Source organism: Varanus komodoensis, unplaced genomic scaffold (genome assembly GCF_004798865.1).
Source record: "Varanus komodoensis strain SLA01 unplaced genomic scaffold, ASM479886v1 scaffold54, whole genome shotgun sequence".
NCBI lineage: Eukaryota > Metazoa > Chordata > Lepidosauria > Squamata > Varanidae > Varanus > Varanus komodoensis.
Window position 1 is genome coordinate 1,854,383 of NW_025336142.1, and position 23,249 is coordinate 1,877,631.

At 48.3% G+C, this 23,249-nt stretch overlaps 1 protein-coding gene across 10 annotated transcripts in view; it reads right to left on the bottom strand.

Moving 5' to 3' along the window:
- Positions 1 to 23,249, bottom strand: part of DGKH (diacylglycerol kinase eta) — an 88,614-nt gene that overhangs the window by 19,574 nt on the left and 45,791 nt on the right. For 5 of the 10 annotated variants that reach the window (XR_006416469.1, XM_044448212.1, XM_044448211.1 and 2 more), the window contains 12 exons: positions 18,634 to 18,762; positions 11,662 to 11,793; positions 10,885 to 11,002; positions 9,221 to 9,331; positions 8,979 to 9,075; positions 7,057 to 7,164; positions 6,017 to 6,130; positions 5,654 to 5,788; positions 4,994 to 5,160; positions 3,678 to 3,783; positions 2,118 to 2,210; positions 1,341 to 1,460 (listed from right to left, as the gene is read on the bottom strand). Coding sequence is in view for 8 of the 10 variants with exons in the window: in XM_044448212.1 (XP_044304147.1) it covers positions 1,341 to 1,460; positions 2,118 to 2,210; positions 3,678 to 3,783; positions 4,994 to 5,160; positions 5,654 to 5,788; positions 6,017 to 6,130; positions 7,057 to 7,164; positions 8,979 to 9,075; positions 9,221 to 9,331; positions 10,885 to 11,002; positions 11,662 to 11,793; positions 18,634 to 18,762 (1,430 nt within the window). In the remaining 2 variants the exon portion in view is untranslated. Of the gene's footprint in view, positions 1 to 1,340; positions 1,461 to 2,117; positions 2,211 to 3,677; positions 3,784 to 4,087; positions 5,161 to 5,653; positions 5,789 to 6,016; positions 6,131 to 7,056; positions 7,165 to 8,978; positions 9,076 to 9,220; positions 9,332 to 10,884; positions 11,003 to 11,661; positions 11,794 to 18,633; positions 18,763 to 23,249 lie in introns of those variants that run through there. The other 5 variants (XM_044448209.1, XM_044448208.1, XM_044448213.1 and 2 more) reach the window with 5 other exon arrangements.

The following is a 23,249-nucleotide window of genomic DNA, read 5'->3' on the forward strand; positions in this document are numbered from 1 at the left end:
TATCCTGCTTTTGATGCAATTAAATTATCCATCATCATCAGAGTAACTGTATTTAACAACATACTCCTCACAGATGGTAGTACACTTTCTGGTCGGTGAGACACATCCCAGCTGAGCTTCACAACTGTTGTTCTGAATCCCCCTCAACATTCTGGACACACAGTTGACTTATCCTTTCAGCTTATTACAAATTCCCTCCTTTTTAAGAAGTTTCCGTTCAACAGGAAAGGCTTAACTTAAACAGATGACGCCACCTAGCCTAAACATGTTCTTCAAGTTGGTAGGCACAGAAGAAGATCTATCAGCGTCTAATACCTGGAAGCAGTATTTGGGTATGTGTTGCCCACTCTAGAAACAAGGTCTTAAGTCTAAAGGGGGTTGTTTGTTTGTTGACAGTGGAAATGCAGCATGGATTTGGCAAATAACCACTAATTTTAAATAATTTGAAGCTACAGGCAAACAACCTAATTTCATGAAATGCAGTAGCTTTAACAAATAGAAACAATTTAGTGCAACTCCTGAAAAGGCAAACAGTTCAGGTATATAAGAAGGCAGAAAGCAACAGTTAGACTGAAAACAGCAATTTGAGGAGGCCTGAGAGGACAATAATTAGCAACAGGAGCAAGGAATGTTGCTCTTTCTCCAATGGGTTCAACCAAAGAAAGGCAAATATATGCACAACCAGGGCCACTGTATGCAGCACCAATAAAAGAGGGAAATAAATTTTCATAAGAAGAGTGGAGCAGGATGAGACCAAGGGTCCAAGTAGCTCCGCATTCTGTTCAACCAGTGGTCTACCAGCTTCCCATGGGATCCCACAGCTGGATGCATTTCCAAATATGGATTTTCTTCTTCGAGGACAATATCTATGCTCTTAGCTCAAGGGCTGCATAAGATGCGCGGCAGAGATGGGGGAAAGCATTACTTTTATTCCAGAAATGGAAATAAGTGAGCATTTGGTACAGCCCAAAAAAACAAGTTATCTTGTCCTGAATGCACTCGAATACAAATAGGAAGCCCTCGGGCATATAAAAACCATTGCATTATAAAAAACATGTTTTGCAAGCAATTTCAGCATTGAGCCAGAGAGCACCGAGCAGAATGTGTGACTAACTTTGCATTCACACACTGAATTGGTCTTGAAATCATAGTCAGGGCAGGATTAAAAGAGAAGAAATTGGAAGAAGGAAATCAAAGTTTTAAACAAGGGCATCGTGTATCTCAGGTAACAGCGTGTTTATTGTAGATTTAAGCATTAATACTCTGTAAGCATGACAGAATTGTGAATGTGAATATAATACACAGAAGGGATTTAGGATGAAAATCTGAGTTTTGCTCACCTCATCATCATTTAGTTGTAGAACATAAAAGAGCCAAGGAATTTCAGCAAGCTTTCTTAATTCAGTTTCCAAACTGTGCACAGCTGTTGAAAGCATTTCATCCTGGGCAGAATCCAGCTGCTACAGAAAAAAGCCACAAAACCTGATGAAGTTTCTCTTTTTCTTTTAAACAACCATCTTTCACAATGAAATTGTCCCAGCGACTGCTGTTGTAAAGCTCACAAATCGAGAGCAATAATTTTGTCTTTAAAAAAGAGGAATATTCATGTTCCTCTAACCGCCCTAGTCTTAAGACCAAGGAATGGACATCAATAGGTGATATATACATATGGATTTTAAAACTCTAAAAACTTTCTAAATTTCGCTAACATGTGAAATTTGTTTGTATCAAAGCTGAACCCAGCAGAAATAGCAATGCTACTACTTATTTGTAAGTCACAGCATGCTTCAAACTGATGGGACAAATTATTTCTGTCTGCAAACAATACTTTTTCAATTTGGTAAATGATCCATAATGCAGCGAAAGGACTGAGTCCCCATCCCCTCCGGCTAGCTGATCTCCTGCTTCCAAGGGGAGAAGAAAAATACAGCAGTTTTGCTTCGAAAGGGCCCTGCCCCAAACCTCAGGCCTTTCCCTGAGATAAGCCCCCCCCACCCCCTTCTGCTGGCTGGACTCCCTCTCCTCATTGTGGGGTGCTGAACTATGGTTGGAAAAGGTCAGTTTCTATCAATATAATGCATTAAGCAAAGCAGGGAGAAGGTACATCTCCATCTTACCAAAGGGACCCTTCCTACAAGCAAGGATGCCGTTTCATCATGCAGCGCCTTCACGTTGACAGCAACCTCAAGGGCCGTGTTTCTTGTCAGGTTCTGCAGGAGGAACAGTTGAAAAAACAACAGCCATAAGTTTAACCATGAACAGCTTTGCAGCAATGGGAAAGGCCGAGAAAAACACAGGAAGTCAACGTGACTTCCCCAGCCAGAACCTAAACAGGGTTTTCACCATTCTTGAGCATGCCTGTTGACAGGTGGGCGAGCAACACCGTAAATATATTCCCATGGCTGAGACAACACTCCCATTCCGAATCTTCCTTGGGGTTGAGAAGGAAATATCCAAGAGGGGACTTTTGAAGAGGGTCTTGCAGGGACTCTCCTGTCCACATGGGACCCTGTTATGTGGATGGTGTTTGGGGAGAGCACATGTGGGCACTTTCATGCCACCAGGCGCCCTCTGTGGCACCCACCAAAGTGCCCTTCCTACTCCTGGTTTTATTCTCACTCTTGTTATTGTAAGTCGCACTGGCAGCTTGGATTGCTCCAAGGGAGGCCTTTGGATGCTGCCATCTTGGTTTCAGAAACATTCTTTGGAAAGAAGGAGGGTGAGGTGCTGCGGACGGGCATTTTGCTCTGCCCGCTTGCTGAGAACACGAAGGGGTGAAGGGAGGAAACGGGACCTGGGCCGCTTCCGTCTAGGGAGGCAGACGGCAGGGCTACAGGGGGCAAAGGAGGGCATGCTGGCGGCAGGGAAGCCAGCAGCACCCCCCGTGGCACGGCACCCGCTGGGCAGAAACTGTGCTGCTGCGCATCGCATCTCTGAAGGAGAGGGTGGCGTGCACGTGCGAGGTGGAGGGGGCAAAGGCGGGGAGCGATTCGGGAACAGGGGAGCTTGGAGGGGTCCTGAGAGAGGGCAAGCACGGTTGTTCAGGAGCTTGTTGTGAGAGGACAGGGTGTGTGCGTGTGTGGGGAGACAGAGCGAACGGTGGCGCTTCATCATGAGACAAAGGAATGGGGAAAGGAGTTGGTGGAGCGAGAGCAAACGCAAACACCATCTGCAACGGGATTCTGTTAGTGCTGAGATGGATGGTTTGGGTGATGGAGCACAGGATTCACCCTTCCGTCTTTGGCAGCGGCTATCTGTCCTTGGTATCTAGCTACGTCTTCGGTAGCAGCCCTTCCGTGATGGCCAGAAAGTTTCTCAATGGCCCAGTGTGGCTCAGGCCCAAAAGGCTGACAAGCCACTACCCCCGTGTGGCTTTTGGGAAGAAGGAACAATGACAGGGAACCTGTTGGTCCCCCTCTGGAGAGTTTTCCTATGTAGCAATGGCCTCCTAATTAATTCTCGGTGCAAGAAACATTCCTCTAGCATTGGAGCACCAATTAAATTGCAGATAAAAAATAGTTTTAACCTATAAAGGAGTGGTTCATTTTATATTAAGCACAAATAAAATGTGGTAAAGCCACAGTGCATCTGAAAACCACTCCACCCCACGGGCATTAATGACTGATGGCTGGTTTTTTAAAAGTGCATTATTTATCCAGCACCACATTTTTCGTTACCTCGGGAAATCTCGGGCTGGCTTTGTTTAGTGCATGAGAACACGCGTTCACTGCATGCGCCAGTTCCTGCTCCAGCAGGCGGTGTGTCTTTGCCGTGTCACAGATCCTGCAGGGGAAAGCAGAAATGCACTGCTGATTAACTGTGGCCTGAAAACGCTGACCCAAAGCAAGGGAAAGTGCCCACCCAGTTTTTGCATCATCTTCTGCAGAGAAGCATTCAGGGAAGGACCCCACGGTCTTCTCAGATATTTTCCCAGCATTCCTATTCCACAGTCTTGACTGTTATGTTGAATTGGGCCTCTGTTTTCATGCATTGCAGCATTACCACCTGTCGCTCCTCTTCCTTTAATTGTCACAAAGCGCTACCACGAGCCACAGACACGGAGATGAGGACTGAAGGAAGTGCTCACCTGGGATGTACTTTGAGCTACAGCGACTCGAGCACCGCAGACTCAGTCCACTGGCATAACTTGAGGTCCAAGGGATGCTGCATCGGCTGCAAGCGATGGTCAGATATGGATCTTGTCCAGTTTGAGGGCTGGTGACCCAGCATGGCCTCTGGGATGATTTGGCCACCGATTACAAGAGACTTTCTTGCAGCCGGCCTCCTTGCAATCCCCACCTTCATCAACAGCTAGGCGGTGGCACGCAGGTGGAATTTCTGGTCTGGTACCACTTTGTCGCAAGTTGAAGGCTCACCATCACCTTGAAGCCTCACAATAATTTAATCGTAAAAGAGTAGGGTTGGAAGAGGCCATGAAAGCCATCAGGTCCACCCCCTGCTGTTGCAGGACACCAAGTCACAGCATCCCACTCGAATGGCCGCCCAGTTTCTCCTTGAGTGTCTCCAGGGTGGGAGACCAGCTCCAGGCACTGCCTTGTTGCTCTGACAGGGAGGAAGCTTCTCCTGATGTCCAGCCTGAACCTGGGCTGTCGCAGCTTGACTTGATTATCCCGTGTCCTACAATCTAGAGCATGCTACCAAATCTGTCCCCTAAAGACCACTGTGTCTACCCGGGCTCCATGAACAGAAACATGTCACCACAGCAAATTCATGAGTAATGAAAACACAAAACAGAATGTTTCCTGTTCTTCACAGAATATATTCGTATCCTTGCAACGTTATTCTCAGTGTGCAAGAATTTAGGACAGTCTACACCAATACCAGAAAATTTAGATACTTTGAGCATTTAAGAAAGCAAATACCTTTTGCAGTCAGTAAAAAACAGTGCACATGGACCGTCTGTCCTGCCACAGGTTCTGCGACAAGGGCAGGTAATGCTAAAGCACTGAGGACGGCTTCAGGTAATCCATACCTGGTGATCAGTTCCTCGGCTGCATGACAACACAACTGGACCTGCAAAGCCTCCTCCTCCATGGCCAGTTCCACAGCCTGCTGAGGGCACAAAGGCGACCTCAGCACTGGTTTGTAGGAGTCGCACTTTTGCTTGTCTTCCCAGGACTTCAAGGTATTCTCAAAGGCCTGTTGAAAAGGGAGCAAGTCACTCGACGTTGATCGGCATCGATCCTCCATCTTCCCATCCAGGGTGGAGCACGACACACAAAGGAATTCAAGGAGGATTTCCAAGAATTATGAATAATCAGTCATTCCAATTATGAGCAATTCTTTCCGACAAGGATGGATAATGCGAAACGCGGGCCTATGTGCCATGTGTCACTCAGGTGTCGTCAAGTAGGATGTTCTTATACTTCAGACTCAAATCCAGGCTCACTCCTGGGAGTGTTAGCCTGTTTCATATCAAATGATACCAATCCATGCCCCCTCCCAGCTGGTCTCTCCTTCACACCCACACACGCGACTGCACTGAAATGTCCGCACACCCGCCTTTTCCCACCATGCAGAGTATGGCTTTCAGAAGTCCATAAACTAGCCACACATTCCTACAAGGAAGTGCTCAAATTCCTCCCAAAAGGACTTCCAATTCTGCACCGGGCAAACGATTGCTGTCACATACCCTGTCTCGTGTTAGCATCTGCGCCCTGTTTTTGTGCACAATTTTAATAATTCCTGGAGGCTGGATCCATGCTTCTCCATCGACTTGCACCGGGACTCCCTCTTCTCCAAGTATGGTGATCTTTACTGACCGGCACTGAAAGGCAGCAAACAGATTTCAGTGGAGACAAATATATTCAGGCATCCCCATCGAGACCTGCTGTTGGGAGCTCCTGACCAGGGATGTTTCAAGGGCAAAGAACTCTTCCTGGCTGGCACATAAGAAGATCTGCTGCACACTTGCAATGCAAACAGGAAGTCTGGCACAAGTCTGCAGCCTCCTGAACCCCTAAAAGCTTTCGTTCTTCCTGGACCGCGCACATACCTGAGCTATCCGATGATGCTGCAGTTTGATAACCCGAGAAACAGCCATCTGCATGCTGCCAAACACGGCAACAACCTCCAAGATTTTATCATCAAATGACGGTGCCCCGAATATCTAGTGGGAAAGGAAACGTCCGTTTTGGCAGAGAACTCCAAGCATTTTAGGACCTGCTCTGGTCTCTGTGGCTCTGCAAGACCTCAAGGGCACTTAAGCACCTGCAGGCCAGCATGGATGTCATTGAGATATTGCATTTTATACTTCAAATTATAAATCGACATCTCAGTGAAGGAGCAAAGCATTTGGGACAGTGTGTCGTGTTGTCATGTCAAAAACAAGTGTGGCAACATTCAGAAGAGTTACAAATAAGAGCCATGGTACCTCACCCATTTTGAAAGCAAAATGTTTAAAAGGATGCAAAGAAAAGTGTTTCAGCCATTCAAGATGTACCTCAAGACTGACGTGCCATCTATATGCAACCACATTATTAATAGCTGATGTGTAGTTTTTATGTTATCTATGCATACATATTTACTGGGTCCTTAACCCAAAACACTGTGAGCGTTGAAGCCCCAGTGTGAGGCTGATATGCTCAGGGTACGTTTCAAATTCAAACCTTTAGGGAGTTAGCATAAGTACTGCTTCCCATATCCAGAGAGTGAGAGAGAGCGCGAGCGTGAGAGAAAGAGCAAGAGCAACAGTGAGAGAGAGAGAGAGAGAGAGAGAGAGAGAACAACCTGAAACTAAAGTATAGCATGGTAAAGTTGTAAATCTTTACATACTAGACAGAAAATGTCTTAATACTATAGAATGACCAGTGAAAAAAAGGATTGCAAACAATTATTTCTATTTATCCTTTCGGAGATATAGAGAAGCCATTGTCTTGTCAAGAAATACATGTGCATTTGAAAAGAAAAATTATTCCAACCTTAAGCAAAGGTCCTGTGATGTTTTTATAAACTACACTTTGTCACGGAAGCAGCAGAAATCCTGACTTCCTTTCTAAAGCATGTTTTTTCTGGCCCAACACTCACGGTACTCACATCATCCTCCTTGGTTCCACCCCAGAAATTGGTGCCGCCAGCATAGCTTGGAATATTCAGAACAGCGATGCCTTGAAGACTCGGAAGAGGGATATATTGTCCGTCACACTGCAAAACATAAAACATGGTATCTATAATCCCCAACGTCAGTTTCTGTTTCCTTTAATCCCAGAATTCAATGGACTTGAATTCTGTTTCCTTGAATCCCAGAATTCATCTAGTCTAGCTTCCCCTCTTTAACCAGGTCATTCCACATATCTCCATGCAGCTGTGTTGTGTCGTGAGCCTCTTCCAATTATTTTCCCGCAGGCCAGTTCTACAGTGTTGTGACAGAATCGAAAGGCAAAAACTTCCCAGTGCAGAAGTGACTGACAGGAAGCACTCAAAAAAGCCGATGCAATTCATACACAGTGGAGATCGCAGTGAAACCAGAATGCCCCGACGGATAACTGGCCTTCCCGTTGTAAGCAGGGCAGTCCCCAATAGTGTATGCATGAGTCAAAATATATATAACTATCAATGCTGGCTTTATGACACTGTTTGTAATGTGCTCCAAACAGAAGGGCCTTTGAAAAAGATCCGGAAATTGCCAAACAGAACGCAGTAGGCAACTGTTGACGAGGGACCAGTTGCTTAACTGAGGCGTCTCCTTCCATCTTCACTGTGGATGGAAAAACGCATCTTTGACATGCTTTTTCCCAGTTTTTCTGCCTTGTTAAGACATTGTGTTAACGAAACACAAGGTGGAGCTGTAGAAGAGCTGCAGAACAGGGAACCTGTGAGTGCAGAAGGGGCTTCGGTTCCCATTTGTCCCACGTGAAACTTTAATATCAAACTCTCCTCACTCTAGACAAGCCTGCAAAACAGGCTAGAAAGGAAGGAAGAGCCCAATGTCATGTAAAGACCCAGAAACTTCAGTGAACGAGGCTTTCCAAGCGCACAATAAACATCTCATGTAGAGAAGCCAGCATGCAACGACTCCAGGTCTATTTCAAAGCACAATCAAAATGCTTTGAAATTCCTTTGACCAAGAGGAATACCTAAGGGAGTCGAGTGAATTATGGGGTGGGCTAAAAATCTTATAAATAAATAAAGGACTGAAAAATCTCTTCCTCCTAAACAGTCCATCCAATCCCCTGCCCTCGTTAAAAAGCCGTAACTTTTGGGGCAGACCGGGGAAGCTTGGCATCGCTCCCCTTCAGCCTGTTTCCTCCGCAAGCCTTCCTGAAAACATTTCACTGCAATGCACTTCATTACATGCAGCATTTAAGTGCAGTGAGGATATGCAGTGCCCTGTGCATGGAGACAGTGCTAATGCAAAGGCTCGTCCTTTACACACATTTGTTGCACAGCTTGCACGGTGTGTTTGATCAGCAAGAAGAGAGCGCTGGTGCCAGTGAGCAGAGTTAAGTCTACATCTGGGGAAGGCTTGCGCTTCTCCCCACACGCCTGCTGTTCACAGTGGAAGGGAAGCCCCCACTGGTGCCAGGGGGTTAAGAGGCGTCTCCAGGAAAGCGCAGCTCTCAGGGATGGTGGAAGCTGGGGAAAAGGCGCAGACAAAAACTGGGAAATCAGTCCGGTGCTAGGCTCCAAAGGTGGGGTGGTCTTAGGCCATGTGTTTAAGAAAATCCTTGGCCTTTCCTGCCTGCTGTCAATCAGAGCAGAATAACAATTTGGGACAATCTCTTTTCACTTCTCCTCTTGAGCCACCCAGCAGGAGCTGCAACAGACAGGAGGAAGACCTCTCCAAGGACCTGCCTCCAGTGGGCCAGAGGTTCGGCAGGAAGCCATGGTGGGCCATCAAGAAAGTCCAGCACCACAAGTAGCAAGACAGCATGAAGAAGGCCAGGCTGGCGGGGCTCAGCCTTCTGCCCCCGCACCTCTTACTTGATGGGACCTCGACCATGAGAGATGAAGGTTACCTCAAGCTGAACTTTTTGTTCGAGGTTTTTGTACGTCCGCTGCAGTAATTCCTTGGTGCCAAGGACTCCGTACCACATCATGTTCTTCGTTCTGCTTCTGAACACAAAAGAAACATGATCTCGCTGAGGCTGCGCATCTAAGCATCAACCCCTCCTAAGAGGCTGCGGGAAGACAGGATGGCCATCACACGCTTGCGTGCACTGAATGTTCCTACAGGAAGCCTTGACGTCAGCGCCATTACCTGCATTTTTCAGGGTGCTCTTCTCGCTTATTGTTAAATTCCAATGAAATTTTTGCATCTAATCCAATTCCAAAATAATTATTCATGACACACTTCTCTGAATAGCCTTCCCTGTAAGCAAACACACATCCGTATAATAAATACAGCAGAGACAGGGCAAATTGAAACTAGCATACATGAAGTATACAAGCAGAGGCAATTTCAAGTTTTGCCTAAGGGTTGTCCTACACCCTTCACCTGAGATGAAGAGGGCCCAAATAAAGAGAGCTACAGCCTGAAATGAAACCACGTATGTTTTTTCCACATGCTGATATAGTGATTCCTTATTCTGCTGTAAGAACTGAAAGGCTTGGATCTGCCTTTCTGAGTGACTTGGCATAATCAATCAATCAATCAATCAATCAACCAACCAACCAATCAATCATTCAATCAATCAATCAGCTGGGCATGACAAAGGAGGAAGAAAGAGCATTCCTCCCTCGCTCTCGCAGGTGCCAAGGGAGCCCGGGCATTTCCATCCACTCAGGAAGGCTGGATTCCACCTGAGGCATATCTTCCTGGTCCAAATCAACATACCTGGCCCAAGCAGTGCTCCCCACCCCCTGCTCAGAGCAACACCACAACAAGGTGTCCCGGATCGACCCAGAGGGCCAGCTGAGTCTGCAAAGAGCTCCCTGCTTCCTCCGTCGCCCCGCAGGTGCCTGGCACCTCTTTGCGCTACGCGGTGGATGGAGGCCCTTGGACCTGAGAGGCACTCCTGACCCAGCAGACCAGGTCTTGCTCCAAGGCGGCGACCGCTGCTGCTTCCCTTCCTGCTCTGACAGCGGGGCTGTTGCAGGTGGCGTGCCGCTTCGCAGAGAGGAGGGGCCGGGGTCCAGCAGCCGTGGCCCACGTGGAACACAGGAACGCTGCAGCCCAGACGGACCAGCCCCGGGGCCCCTCCTGTCCAACATGGCACCCAGCCAGCGGTCTGCACAAAACCTCCAAGCACAGCATGAGTGTGATGCTCTCCAGACTCTGGTCTACCTGGGCTGGAGGGGCTGCAGAGAGCCAACGGAGTCATTGCCATGGATAGTTTTATTCTCCAAGAATTCATCTACCCCCTTTAAAGCCAAGGAAGTGCCCGTCAATGCAACTCCCTCGTTTACCCATGTATTTTCTGAACATCCTTTAATGCGTCCTGAGTGCCCATCCAAGCAGCTTCATTGGATGCTCTGGTTCTCTGGTATGATAAGAAAGGCAGAAAAAATCTGCAAATTGCACCCAGCATGCCCTGAGGCTTAAACAAGCAACTGTGGCTTGTTTAGCCCACAAAGATCATCTGAACCAGGTCGGTGAGCCTCTTATGAAATGAAAATGCTGAGGTACACCTTATCTGAAAAGACAATGAAACGTAAGTCCTGCCTTACTTATCCGAATGAGAACAGCACCAGAGGGAGCACAGAACTCAGGTCTCCTCATCCAGGAACCACCACTGCCCCGCTTCTACTTTCCAGTAAATGGATTTCCACTTACACTTTGGAGTTCTGACTCTGCCCAAGTCACTCTGACTTTCTTTTGCTTTTGGCATGTATTATTGGATATTACCATGGTAAAAAATAAACAAGCATGCCAGCAAACTGAGAATGAGAGAACCTCAAGGATCGAGCACGTCTTGTTCTTACAGTGATTCTGGATCGGGATCGATGAAGGGAGTCGCGCCGAATGGATCGATGTTGGCCAGTAGCATTTTGCTGATGACAGAGCTCCCCGCGATAGAGGCGGCAAGGCCCGCTCTTAAGCCTGGGGTAGAAAGAGAGAAAACGCGAATTGCAGTTACCTCCGACTGCCAACACTTCTCATGAAGAAGTCAACATTTAGAATTCACTTTAAAGGGGAAAGGGAGAAAGAGCAGCTGCATCTTTGGCTTGAAAAGGATTTCATTTATCATTTTGAAGGATGAAATCAGTCAGAAACTTCATCAGTAAGGATATAAAATTATTTTCCTTAAGATAACCAAATAAAGGCCTTGAACACCAGAGAACAAAAGGACTGCGCATTAAAGGCGATACGTGGCTACTTTATAGTTTGGCCCGTCAGGCCTAACGAGGCAATTGCCTGCAATATTTATGTCTGTTAACTTAAGAAAAGTTGGGACAAACCCTTTCAGGATCCATCCCTTTAGCATCCATGGGCTTCCTCACATGCTTGGCCCAATCCTGTAAAGCAGCCACTGGTTGCATAACCGGCAACCTTCCCGCTTAGCATCAGCCCTCCAAAATGTGGCTGCGGGAGCTTAGATTCAGGGCTCTCGGAAAGCAGACTGGCACCCGAGGACCCACATTTGACAGCTCCCCAGGAGAGCATCTCTGGTCCCCTGAGCACACGCCATAGGAACACCCCCCCAGCCACTCTGGATGCCCATGGGTGACAGGACCGCCCAATTAGAAGACCCTCGTTACCTGGACAGATTATCCTTGTGTTCAGCACTGGGAGATTCTCCTTGCTGGCGGTGCAGGCCTGGGCTGAAAAAGAACCTGCATGAGAAGGAATGTGACTTCTCAGTCCGTCTGGCGATTTAGGGGCAGTTTTAACTGTTCAGAGGAGGAGAAGCAATAGCCTTTGTCTTTCTACGTAGAAACATTGCATAAGTAAGCCACACACATACATGTTATGGGCTGGGAAAGACTACAGACAGCTGCAACGTAAGTTTCCCTACAGATCACTTTAGGACTGAGAAGGAAGCTGTTAGTCTGTGGTCCGAAGGCCTAATCCTGTGCCTGGAAGAGCCAGATTCCTTCCCAGGATTCCCGTCTCCGAGCCCCATCGCTACCAAGGACTTTTTGAGGCAGAGGGGGGAGAATCCCCCCCAGAGGAGAAATGGGTGGAACCCGTTTGTGTTGCTTTCCTTCTCAGCCACAGACAGGTAACAACAACAGCAGGACTGGCGCTTTGCCGCTCCTTCATCCCTGTCCAGGAGCTTTTTCCCCAGCAGCTTGTGAGGGCAGCTTCCCAACCCTTCCGGATCCAAATGCACATCTGGGAATCTCAGGGGCCACAGCACACTTCACGCAGGAGATACAGCTAGCTGCAACTTGGGTGTTGCTTGTGGGGTCTGGCTAGTCAAAAGTGGCATAAAGAGGTGTGAGGAGAGACTGCGGGAGCTCAACGCTTCAAGAGGGAGGAAGAGCAGGTTGCTTACCTGTAACTGATGTTCTTCGAGTGGCCATCTGTGCATCACACACATGAGTTCTGCGCCTGCGCAGTGCCTTTGGCCGGAAGATTGACAGCTAACGGTTTTTGGCGGCAACTCCGCTCCCCCTCCGCCCTAGCATTATATAAGGAGCGGAGTGTCTGCCATTTTCCAGTCTTTGAAAGACCGACGTTTGTTTTTATAATAAGGTTTGTCAGTATGACAATATAGCCAAATTCAGTAGTGGTACGACATATAGCTAAAGAGATCATAGTATCGAAAGAAAATAGTCGGACCACCCATGACACCAAGCAGTGTCGGAGGGTGGGTTGTGTGACTGCACAGATGGCCACTCGAAGAACATCAGTTACAGGTAAGCAACCTGCTCTTCTTCGTCGTGGCCTCTGTGCATCACACATATGGGTAGAATAACAAGCTTACCCCAACTGGAGGAGGGAGGTGTCATCAGCGAAGAACAGAAGAAAGGACAGCTCTGCCAAAAGAGCAATCCTGCCTGGCACGGACATCGAGTCTATAATGTCTGGCGAAGGTACACGGGGTAGCCCAAATGGCTGCCCTGCACACATCTTCCATCGGGACCCCTGATGCAAAGGCCGAAGAAGCAGCAACAGCTCTTGTAGAATGACCTCTTGGCAAGTCCAACTTAGCTAACTGATAAGACAGGACAATTGTATTTACTATCCATTTCGAAAGACGTTGTGAAGTGACTGGACAGCCTCGGTCATGTTCTGAATATTTCACAAAAAGTCTATTGGAACGCCGAACAGACTCAGTCCTGGACCTATAAAAGGCTAAGCAATGACGAATGTCCAGCATATGTAGAGATCGTTCTATCAGATTCGAAAGGGTTGGAAAGAATGCTGGTAAAACAATCTCCTGTTGCATATGAAATGAAGTAGCGATTTTCAGAAGGAAAGACGGATCCAGCCAAAGAACCACTTTTTCCTTATGAAAATTCAGAAAAGGGGGGTCTACCTGAAGGGCGCAGAGTTCAGAGGATCTACGGGCTGAAGTCACTGCAACAAGGAAGGCAGTCTTCCATGAGGCAAGGCGTAGATCGATCGTCGCCATGGGTTCGAAAGGTGATCGAGTCAGCGCTTGTAAAACCACTGAAAGACTCCAGGTGGGCATTAGAGGCCTTATAGTTGGATGCAGATTACTCAATCCTCTCAAAAATCTTTTAATCAGAGGTTGAGCAAAAAATGGAGAGACCATGTATAGTTCCCTGGTAATGTGAAATCGCTGCTGTATAAACTTTTATGGACGAAGGTTTGAGTCCAAACTGATGCAATTCGAAAAGGAACTGAAGGATCTGTGGAACAGAAGACGAGGGTGCCAGAAACTAGTGTGAATTGGCAAAGTTAGAGAATCTCTGCCATTTTGCCATGTACGACTTCCTAGTAGATGGTCGTAGCGCAGATTTGAGAATACACTGTAGGTCTGGGTGTAGACTCTGCTGAGCAGCAACGGCAGGGATGGTTGGTGGCGTCGATACCAGTGCATCGCAGCTGGTCATCATATCCTCCATGCAGTCAGTTTCAGCGACAACAAGTCTGGGTGGCGAATCGTGCCCTCCCTCTGGGTAACGAGATAAGGAAGAAGAGGGAGTTGGAGAAATTCTTCTCGGGAGACGTGAAGGAGAGTTGAGAACCATGGCTGGCATGGCCACCAGGGGGTGATCAGTAGCCCTGTGGCCCCTTCGTGAATGATCTTTGCCAACACTCTCATGATGAGTGGGATCCGAGGGAAAGCATAAAAAGTCATATTTGTCTAGGGGACCATGAAAGCGTCCCCGAGCGAGTCCTGATCCATCCCTGCTCTGGAACAATAGGCCGTGCATGCCCTGTTCTGTTGTGTGGCAAACAGGTCGATGTCTGGCTAGCCCCATCGGTGAAATAGCGTGTCGCGAACCCGATGGTCTAGCTTTCATTCGTGTGACCGCGACATATGTCTGCTCAAGAGATCCGCGTCTGTATTGTCCGTGCCAGCAAGATGAACTGCTAGAAGAGTGATACTTCTCGGTATGCACCAGTCCCAAATCTGCATAGCCAGGCGGGCTAGTTTCCGGGATCGGGTTCCCCCTTGTTTGTTCAAATAAAAACCATTGCCATGTTGTCTGAGGTCACCTGGATGACCTGATGTAGAAGCACGTCCTCGAATGATTGCAGGGCTTTGAAAATGGCAAGAAGTTCCAGAAAATTGATATGGTTCCTGCAATCCCGGTGACGCCATATCCCCTGGGTACGTAGATCGGAGGAAATGGCTCCCCATCCCAGCAGGGACACATCAGTGCCGAGGGTTACTGTAGGGTACCGGGGTCGAAACGGAACACCGACAGTCAGATTGGCTGGGTCTATCCACCATAACAGGGACTGAAGAATGGAAGCCGGGAGTCGAATCCGTTTGGTAGGTGGATCTGTCTGTGGTCGAAACATTCCGTTGAAGAACAGCTGAAGGGGACATAGCCTGAGTTTGGCATGTGGAACCACAGCAATGGAAGCAGACATGTGTCCCAACAGGCTCTGAATAGACCGGGTGGGGACGGTTCTTGCTTGTCGAATCCAAGCGATGCACTGAGCAATCGCATGCCTTCTGTCCCGAGGAAGGAAGGCTCTTGCCAACGTCAAATCCAGCCGGGCTCCGATAAAGTTGATCACCTGCGTAGGGAGAAGGGAAGATTTCTGTTGATTAATACAGAGTCCGAGGTCGTGCAATAGAGCACATGTAAACTCAACAGCAGACGAAAGCCCTGCCTCTGTGTCGGAGACCAGCAACCAATCATCAAGGTACGGGTATATCCGAATTCCACATAATCGAAGGTGTGCACAGACAGGAGCCATACACTTCGTAAAAACCCTTGGTGCAGTGGCTAATCCAAACGGTAGCACCTTGAATTCGTAGATTTCAGAGTCCACCGCAAAATGAAGGAAGCGCCTATAACTTGGATGTATTGAAATATGAAAATAGGCATCCTTCAGATCCAATGAGGCAAACCAATCCCCTCTTCCCAGCAACGGGAGAATACTCTGAAGTGTGGTCATCCGAAACTTCTTTGGTGTTATGAATCTATTGAGAGCTCTCAAGTCCAATATTGGTCTGAGACCCCCATCTCGTTTCAGGACCGTAAAGTATCTGGAATAGAATCCGTGGAATCCCTCCAATAACGACAGGCGACGAATAGCTCCTTTAGCAAGGAGTTGGTGAATCTCGTCTAACAGTACCGAGGAAGTCAGAGTATAGCAGATAGGATTCGGTGATGGCTCAACGTCGAATTCGATTCCATATCCGTGCTGAATGATGGATAACACCCACCCATAGATGTGATGGACTCCCAAATGGAGAGCCTACTCTTCAGTCGGTCCCCAAATGAGAGGGGGGGAGGGTAGAGTTGGAATGAGAGGAAAGGTTCACTCGTCGCATCAGTGCTGTCGCCTGTCCGTATCAAAGCGGCGGCGGCCCTGTTGGAAGTGCTGGGATGGTTGTTGCCTGCGACGCTGCTGACGTTGATGCGGTTGCTGTTGCCGAGGCGAAAATTGTTGATGGTACTGTGGGCGTGACCATGACCACTTACGTCGGGATAGAGATTGCAATTCCATATGACGAGCCGCCATCCTTGATTCGTGGATTTTCTTCAATTTGCTATCCATCCTCGCATGGAAGAGAGCGGAACCATCGAACGGCATCTCCTCAATTCTCCGCTTCATCTTGTCCGGAAAATTGCAATTACGCAACCAGGCGTGTCTGCGGAGGGAAATGGCACCAACCAGCGACCTCGAATCAGAGTCCACGTGGTGCCTCGCGGTGGAAAGCTGTTGCACCGCCACTTGCATAGCTTCCTTAACAAAAGTCTTAGCAAGTTCGCCCTGGTTTCCCAGGAGGGTATCACTGATGGCGTCCAGGCGTTGCATAAGGAAATATTGGTAACGCGCCAGGGTTGCCTCATAATTAGAAATTCGTAAACCAAGGCCTGAAGCTGTGTATACCTGGCAGGCGAGGGAATCAACTTTTCTTCCCTCCTTGTCACGAGGCGAGGTGTGTCCATGGGCTTCCCGACCCTGGGAGGATTCTATAACAACCGAATTCAGCTTGGGGTGAAGGAGAAGAAATGGGATGTCCTCCTCCCGCACCCAATACATAGCCTCGTATTTATGAGAAGTCGGCTGTGGGTGAGCTGGGAGGTCCCATGGCTGGGTCATTGCCTGCTGTAAGGTCGTAATAAACGGCAAGGCAATAGATGTAGATCGTTCACCCCTGACCACATCATAAAAACGGTCGGTGCTCGGTCCCGGCTGTTGGTGGGCTTCAATATCAAGCGACCTCACTAGTCTGGCCATCAGATCGTTAAATGATATATACGGTTCCTCGGGAGACCCCGGGCCGTGAGAAGCAACCGCTGCGTCCGGCAAGGTCGAGTCAGCCTCAGACTCGTCGGATTCCATTCAGTAGGGGGGTGGTACACTGGAGGAAGAATCTCCTGGTGACTCTGATCTGTCACTTTCTTTAGATGGGGCCCTCGGGGCGTCTCTGGGCGTTGAATGGAAATGTTCCCGAGGTGCTGGTGGTGAAGATTGTCCCCTGGAGGCCAGATAATAGGCCACAGAGCGGTACTCTTCCCTTCTCGGAGCGGAGGAGTACCTGGAATGGTACCAGTCATCAGACCTCGCATCCGAGGAACGGCTCCTATGGCTTCTCGGAGGGGAGATGGTGATCTTGGTATCCATCGGGGTTGGTGATCGAGCTCTAGGTGGAGAATCTCGTATTTCCCCATCTGAGATGGAACCACACCGTGAATCCAGAATGGGTTCGGCTGTCATTCGGCGTGGTGAGCCCAGTGGAGTAACCCTCATAGCCGCCTGGATGGTCAGGACCGAGGGGGTCGGTTCCGAAGCAGGGATCAGAATCAAGGAAGTGGCCAAGCCCGAGTGGCGATGTTTTGCCTACTCAGGGTTCTTCGGCTTCTTAACCGACTTGCCCATCTTACCTTTCTTGGCCTTCTTATGCACAGGATATTTATCTGAGTCGCTGTGCTTTCTTTTCTCCTTTTGTTTCCTTGGCAGGGAAACAGACTGGTCGGCCATGGTATGAGCACCTTCTTCAGAAGGGCGTGAGGGCGGAGCAATGGAGGAAGAGGCCAGGCGTTGCAGCAGGTCAGCCAAAGTTGGATGGCCTTCGGGTGGGGCCACAACAGTGGAAGGCTTAGCCACCAGCCGGTCCGATTGGAGGAGAGCCTGGTCCCACAAGAGTTTGCGGAGGCAGTTCTCCCTGTTCTTCCTTGCCTGTTTAGAGAAGGCCAAGCAATGGCCGCACTTATCGGTTCTGTGCCCTTCCCCCAAACAAAGGAGGCACAGATCATGCGGGTCCACGGCGGGCATTTTGGAGCCGCATTTTCCGCACTTGCGGAACGCCGCCCATTGTGCCATCGTAGAAAGAAGAAAAAAGGAGATAGTAAAGCGGGAATGTAATATTTTTGTTTTTGTTTTGTTTTTATAGGAACGATAAAGAGGAAAAAATGGTGCAAAGTTAAGAAGAAATATAAGTGAAGTACTAACAACAAGAACAAGGGATACAAACTTGGTAGGAAAAAGGAGAGATTTTCGAACGAGCAAGAAGGTAAGTAATAATCTTAGCGAGAGCGAAGCGGCACGAGGCACAACGAACGGCGGTCGCAAAGACTGGAAAATGGCGGATGCTCCGCTCCTTATATAATGCTAGGGGGGAGGGGGAGCGGAGTTCCCGCCAAAAACCGTTAGCTGTTAATCTTCCGGCCAAAGGCACTGCGCAGGCGCAGAACCCATATGTGTGATGCAGAGAGGCCACGACGAAGAAAAGACCAAGGCAAAGTGGCGGAAGGGGGAACGGGCAGGCTGGAAGAGAAACCACACAGCCGGCCGAGAGGTAGGAAGATTGACCATGAAGCTGGAAGCGGAGAGGGAGGGGGAAATCGCAGAAGTAGGAGCAGGGATAGGGATTGGAGCCAGAGAAACAGTAAGCCCAACGTGTGGGGCTGGGGAAAGAAACAGAGCAGCCGGAGGGAGAGGGAAGCTGCGAGGCAGGGCGGTGGAGGGGAGAGAAGAAAGGACAAGGTAAGGGGCTAGGAAGAGAGGGAAAGAAAGGGGATAGGAACGGAGAAGCAGGCCCCAAGGGAGCAGTAATCTGGCAGAAAACCATCTCCGATTGTTCATTTCGAATTCTCATGCAATTATTGTTTTCAGATGTTTACTTGGATGGGATTCCGATTCCTTTGTGTCTTCATCTTTTTCTTCTTCTTTGGACTCATCCAGTTCCTTACTATATTCCAATGTTGACCGCTTTAGTTGCTCTTCCGTGTGAGCGTTCTGTTCATCCACAACTAAAAGAAAAACACACACAAGCGTTGTTGCCCAGAGCCACTAAATAAGAGTAAGCTGCCAACAGGGGGGTGTGAGGAATCCGCCAGGACTGGGAATCCATTAGATCCCTGAGGCTCAGCCAGGCCGTAGCCTGTGTCCCCGGAGAGGACGCCCAGCCTTCGCGAGTGCCAGGAGTCCAGTCCTGAGCACAGCCGTCCCGTCCCCCTGCAGCAGGAGTCCAATGCAGAGCCGGGACTGCGCTGCTGGCGGCCACAGGGGCTCCCCAGGAAAGGAGCTGCATGCAGCCACTAGCAGCGTCCCTCTCCCACACAACCCCCGCCTGTGCGGCGGAAGGACGCTTCATGCACAGGAGTTGCGCAGGGATCCGTTCCTGGCAAGCCTCACTCGACCGATCTTCTTCTGATCAAGTGAGACTTCATCCCACAAACATTTATTCATGCATTATGCATTCAGAACATTTGTATGCCACCCAATTGTTCCACAGCACCTCTGGGCAGCTCACAACACAAGATAAAAACACAATAAAACATAATAAAAACCATAACATATTACACATTAGAAACAGCAATGTTGTTGTTAGTCACAAAGTCGTGTCCGACCCATCGCAACCCCATGGACAACATTCCTCTAGGCCTTCCCGTCCTCCACCATCCCCCAGAGTCCATCCAAGCTCACACCAACTGCTTCAGTGACCCCATCCAGCCACCTCATCCTCTGCCGTCCCCTTCTTCTTTTGCCATCTATTGTTCCCAGCATTAGGCTCTTCTCCAGGGAGTCCTTCCTTCTCATTAGGTGGCCAAAGTATTTGAGTTTCACCTTCAGGATCTGGCCTTCTAAAGAGCAGTCAGGGTTGATCTCCTCTAGGACTGACCGGTTTGATCGCCTTGCGGTCCAAGGGACTCGCAGGAGTCTCCTCCAGCACCACAATTCAAAGGCCTCAGTCCTTCGGCGCTCTGCCTTCCTTATGGTCCAGCTTTCACAGCCATACATTGCAACTGGGAAAACCATAGCCTTGACTAAACGCACTTTTGCTGGCAGGGTGATGTCTCTGCTTTTTAGAATGCTGTCTAGATTTGCCATAGCTTTCCTGCCCAGGAGCAAGCGTCTTTTAATTTCTTGGCTGCAGTCCCCGTCTGTGGTGATCTTGGAGCCCAGGAAAATAAAATCTGTCACTACCTCCATTTCTTCTTCCCCATCTATTTGCCAGGAAGTGAGAGGACCGGATGCCATGATCTTAGTACTCTTAATGCTGAGTTTCAAGCCAGCTTTTGCGTTCTCCTCCTTCACCCGCATCAAGAGGCTCTTTAGTTCCTCTTCACTTTCTGCCATGAGAGTGGTATCATCTGCTTATCTGAGGTTGCTGATATTTCTCCTGGCAATCTTAATTCCAACTGGTGATTCATCCAGCCCCGCCTTTCTCATGATGTGCTCTGCATATAAGTTAAAAAGGCAGGGTGACAGTATATGGCCTGCCGAACTCCTTTCTCAGTTTTGAACCAATCAGTGGTACTGTGTCCAGTTCTCACTGTTGCTTCTTGACCCACATATAGGTTTCTCAAGAGACAAATAAGATGGTCTGGTACTCCCATCTCTTTAAGAACTTGCCACAATTTGTTGTGATCCACACAATCAAAGGCTTTAGCATAGTCAATGAAGCAGAAGTAGATGTTTTTCTGGAACTCCCTAGCTTTCTCCATGAGCCAGCGTATGTTGGCAATTTGATCTCTAGTTCCTCTCCCTCTTCGAAATCCTGCCTGTACTTCTGGTAGTTCTCGGTCCACACACTGCTGGAGTCTAGCTTGTAGGATTTTGAGCATAACTTTGCTAGCATGTGAAATGAGTGCAATGGTGCGGTAGTTTGAACGTTCTTTGGCATTGCCCTTCTTTGGGATCAGAATGTAAACTGACCTTTTCCAATCCTGTGGCCACTGTTGAGTTTTCCAAATTTGCTGGCATATTGAGTATAGCACTTTTACTGCATCGTCTTTTAGGATTTTGAGTAGCTCAGCTGGAATACTGTCTCCTCCACTAGCTTTGTTGTTGCTCAGACTTCCTAAGGCCCATTTGACTTCACATTCCAAGATGTCTGGCTCGAGGTCAGTGACCACCCTATCGTGGTTATCAGGGATGTTAAACTCTTTCTTGTATAGTTCTTCTGTGTAATCTTGCCACCTCTTCTTAATCTCTTCTGCCTCTGTTAGGTCCCTGCCATTTTGGTCCTTTATCATGCCCATCTTTGCATGAAATGTTCCCTTCATATCTCCAATTTTCTTGAAGAGATCTCTGGTCCTCCCTATTCTATTGTTTTCTTCTATTTCTTTGCACTGTTCATTTAAGGAAGCATTCTTATCTCTTCTAGCTAATCTCTGGAATTCTGCATTCAGTTGGGTGTATCTTTCCCTTTCTCCCTTGCCTTTCGCTTCCCTTCTTTCTTCAGCTATTTGTCAAGCTTCCTCAGACAGCCATTTTGCTTTCTTGCATTTCTTTTTCTTTGGGATGGTTTTAGTTGCTACCTCTTGTACAATGTTGCGAATCTCCGTCCATAGTTCTTCAGGCACTCTGTCTATCAGATCTAATTCCTTAAATCTATTTGTCACCTCTACTGTATATTTATCAGGGATATGAATTAGGTCATACCTGAGTGGCCCAGTGATTTTCCCTACTTTCTTCAATTTAAGCCTAAATGTTGCAATGAGAAGCTCATGATCTGAGCCACAGTCAGCTCCTGGTCTAGTTTTTACTGACTGTATAGAGCTTCTCCATCTTTGGCTGCAGAGCACATAGTCAATCTGATTTCTGTGATACCCATGTATAGAGTTGTCTCTTGGGTTGTTGGAAAGGTATGTTTGCTATGACCATCGTATTCTCTTGACAAAATTCTACCAGCCTGTGCCCTGCTTCATTTTGTACTCCGAGGCCAAACTTGCCTGTTATTCCAGTTATCTTTTGGCTTCCTACTTTTGCATTCCAATCTCCCATGATGATAAGGACATCGTTTTTTGGTGTTAATTCTAGAAGGTGTTATAGGCCTTCATAGAACTGGTCAACTTCAGCCTCTTCAGCATCAGTGGTTGGGGCATAGACTTGGACTATTGTGATGTTGAATAGTTTGCCTTGGATTCAAACTGAGATCATTCTGCCATTTTGGAGATTGTATCCCAGTTTTGCTTTTCCTACTCTTTTATTGACTATGAAGGCTACTCCGTTTCTTCTGAGGGATTCTTGCCCACAGTAGTATACCTGATGGTCATCTGAATTAAATTCACCCATTCCTGTCCATTTTAGTTCACTGATTCCTAAGATGTTGATGTTCAGTCTTGTCATCTCTCGTTTGACCACGTCCAGCTTGCCTTGATTCATGGATCTTACATTCCAGGTTCCTATGGAGTATAGATCTTTGCAGCATCGGACTCTCCTTTCACCACCAGATACATCTGCAACCGAGTGTCCTTTCGGCTTTGACCCAGTCGCTTCATTCTTTCTGGCGCTACTAGTACTAGCCCTCTGCTCTTCCCCAGTAGCACACTGGACACCCTCCGACCTGAGGGGCTCATCTCCCGGCATCTTATCTTTTTGCCTTTTGGTACTGTCCATGGTGTTTTCATGGCTAGGATACTGGAGTGGGTTGCCATTTCCTTCTCCAGTGGATCGCGGTTTGTCAGAGCTGTCTGCTATGACTTGTCCGTCTTGGGTGACCCTGCACAGCAGAGCTCATAGCTTCATTGTGCTACGCAAGCCCCTTCGCCATGACAAGACAGTGATCCATGACAGAGAAAAACAACAATAAAATACAGCAAAACATAAAAAAGTCTATGGCAATTAGGTATTAAAATGTTTTTTCAAAAGGAAGGTCTTCACCTGGCACTGAAAAGAAGGTAAGGAAGGCGCCAGGTGAGACTCCCTGGGGAAAGCATTCCAGATGGTGGGAGCAGCTGCCGAAAAGGCCCTCCTCCTCATGCCCCCCTCTCCTCTCCTTCAGGGATGGCTCGCACGGGAGGCCCCCTGCGCAGATCGCAACGGCTTCCGCTCTGCTCCCTGGCAAGACTGTGCTGAGCACAGGGAGAAGCCCGTTATTCTAGAAGGAAAGTTGCCACTAGGGTTTGACCCATCCTTAGTTGCAAATAAAAATGACAATGGAGCGGCTGTTGGGCCTGTGATTGCGCTCTCTCCCTCCAGAACAGAAATGAGGTTTGCACACTTCCTTTTCATTAGACTTCCTCATGAGAAAATTACGCAGCGCATGTGCATTCATGGTTGGGTTTGCACTTCCCTGCAGTACAAGAAGGATTATCAAAGCACTGCTTAATTTTTAATAGAAATCTGCGAGACAATATCCCATTCACAAGGTGAATGTGCTCATTATGGGAGCAGCGGCCATGAAAAGGAAGCCAGACACACCCGGCCCTGTAGCTGCCCCCAGCAGAAACTCTCGTGTCAATGTGCCCGCTTCTTCCTGGAACACTTTATGGCTCTGCTGGAATTGCCT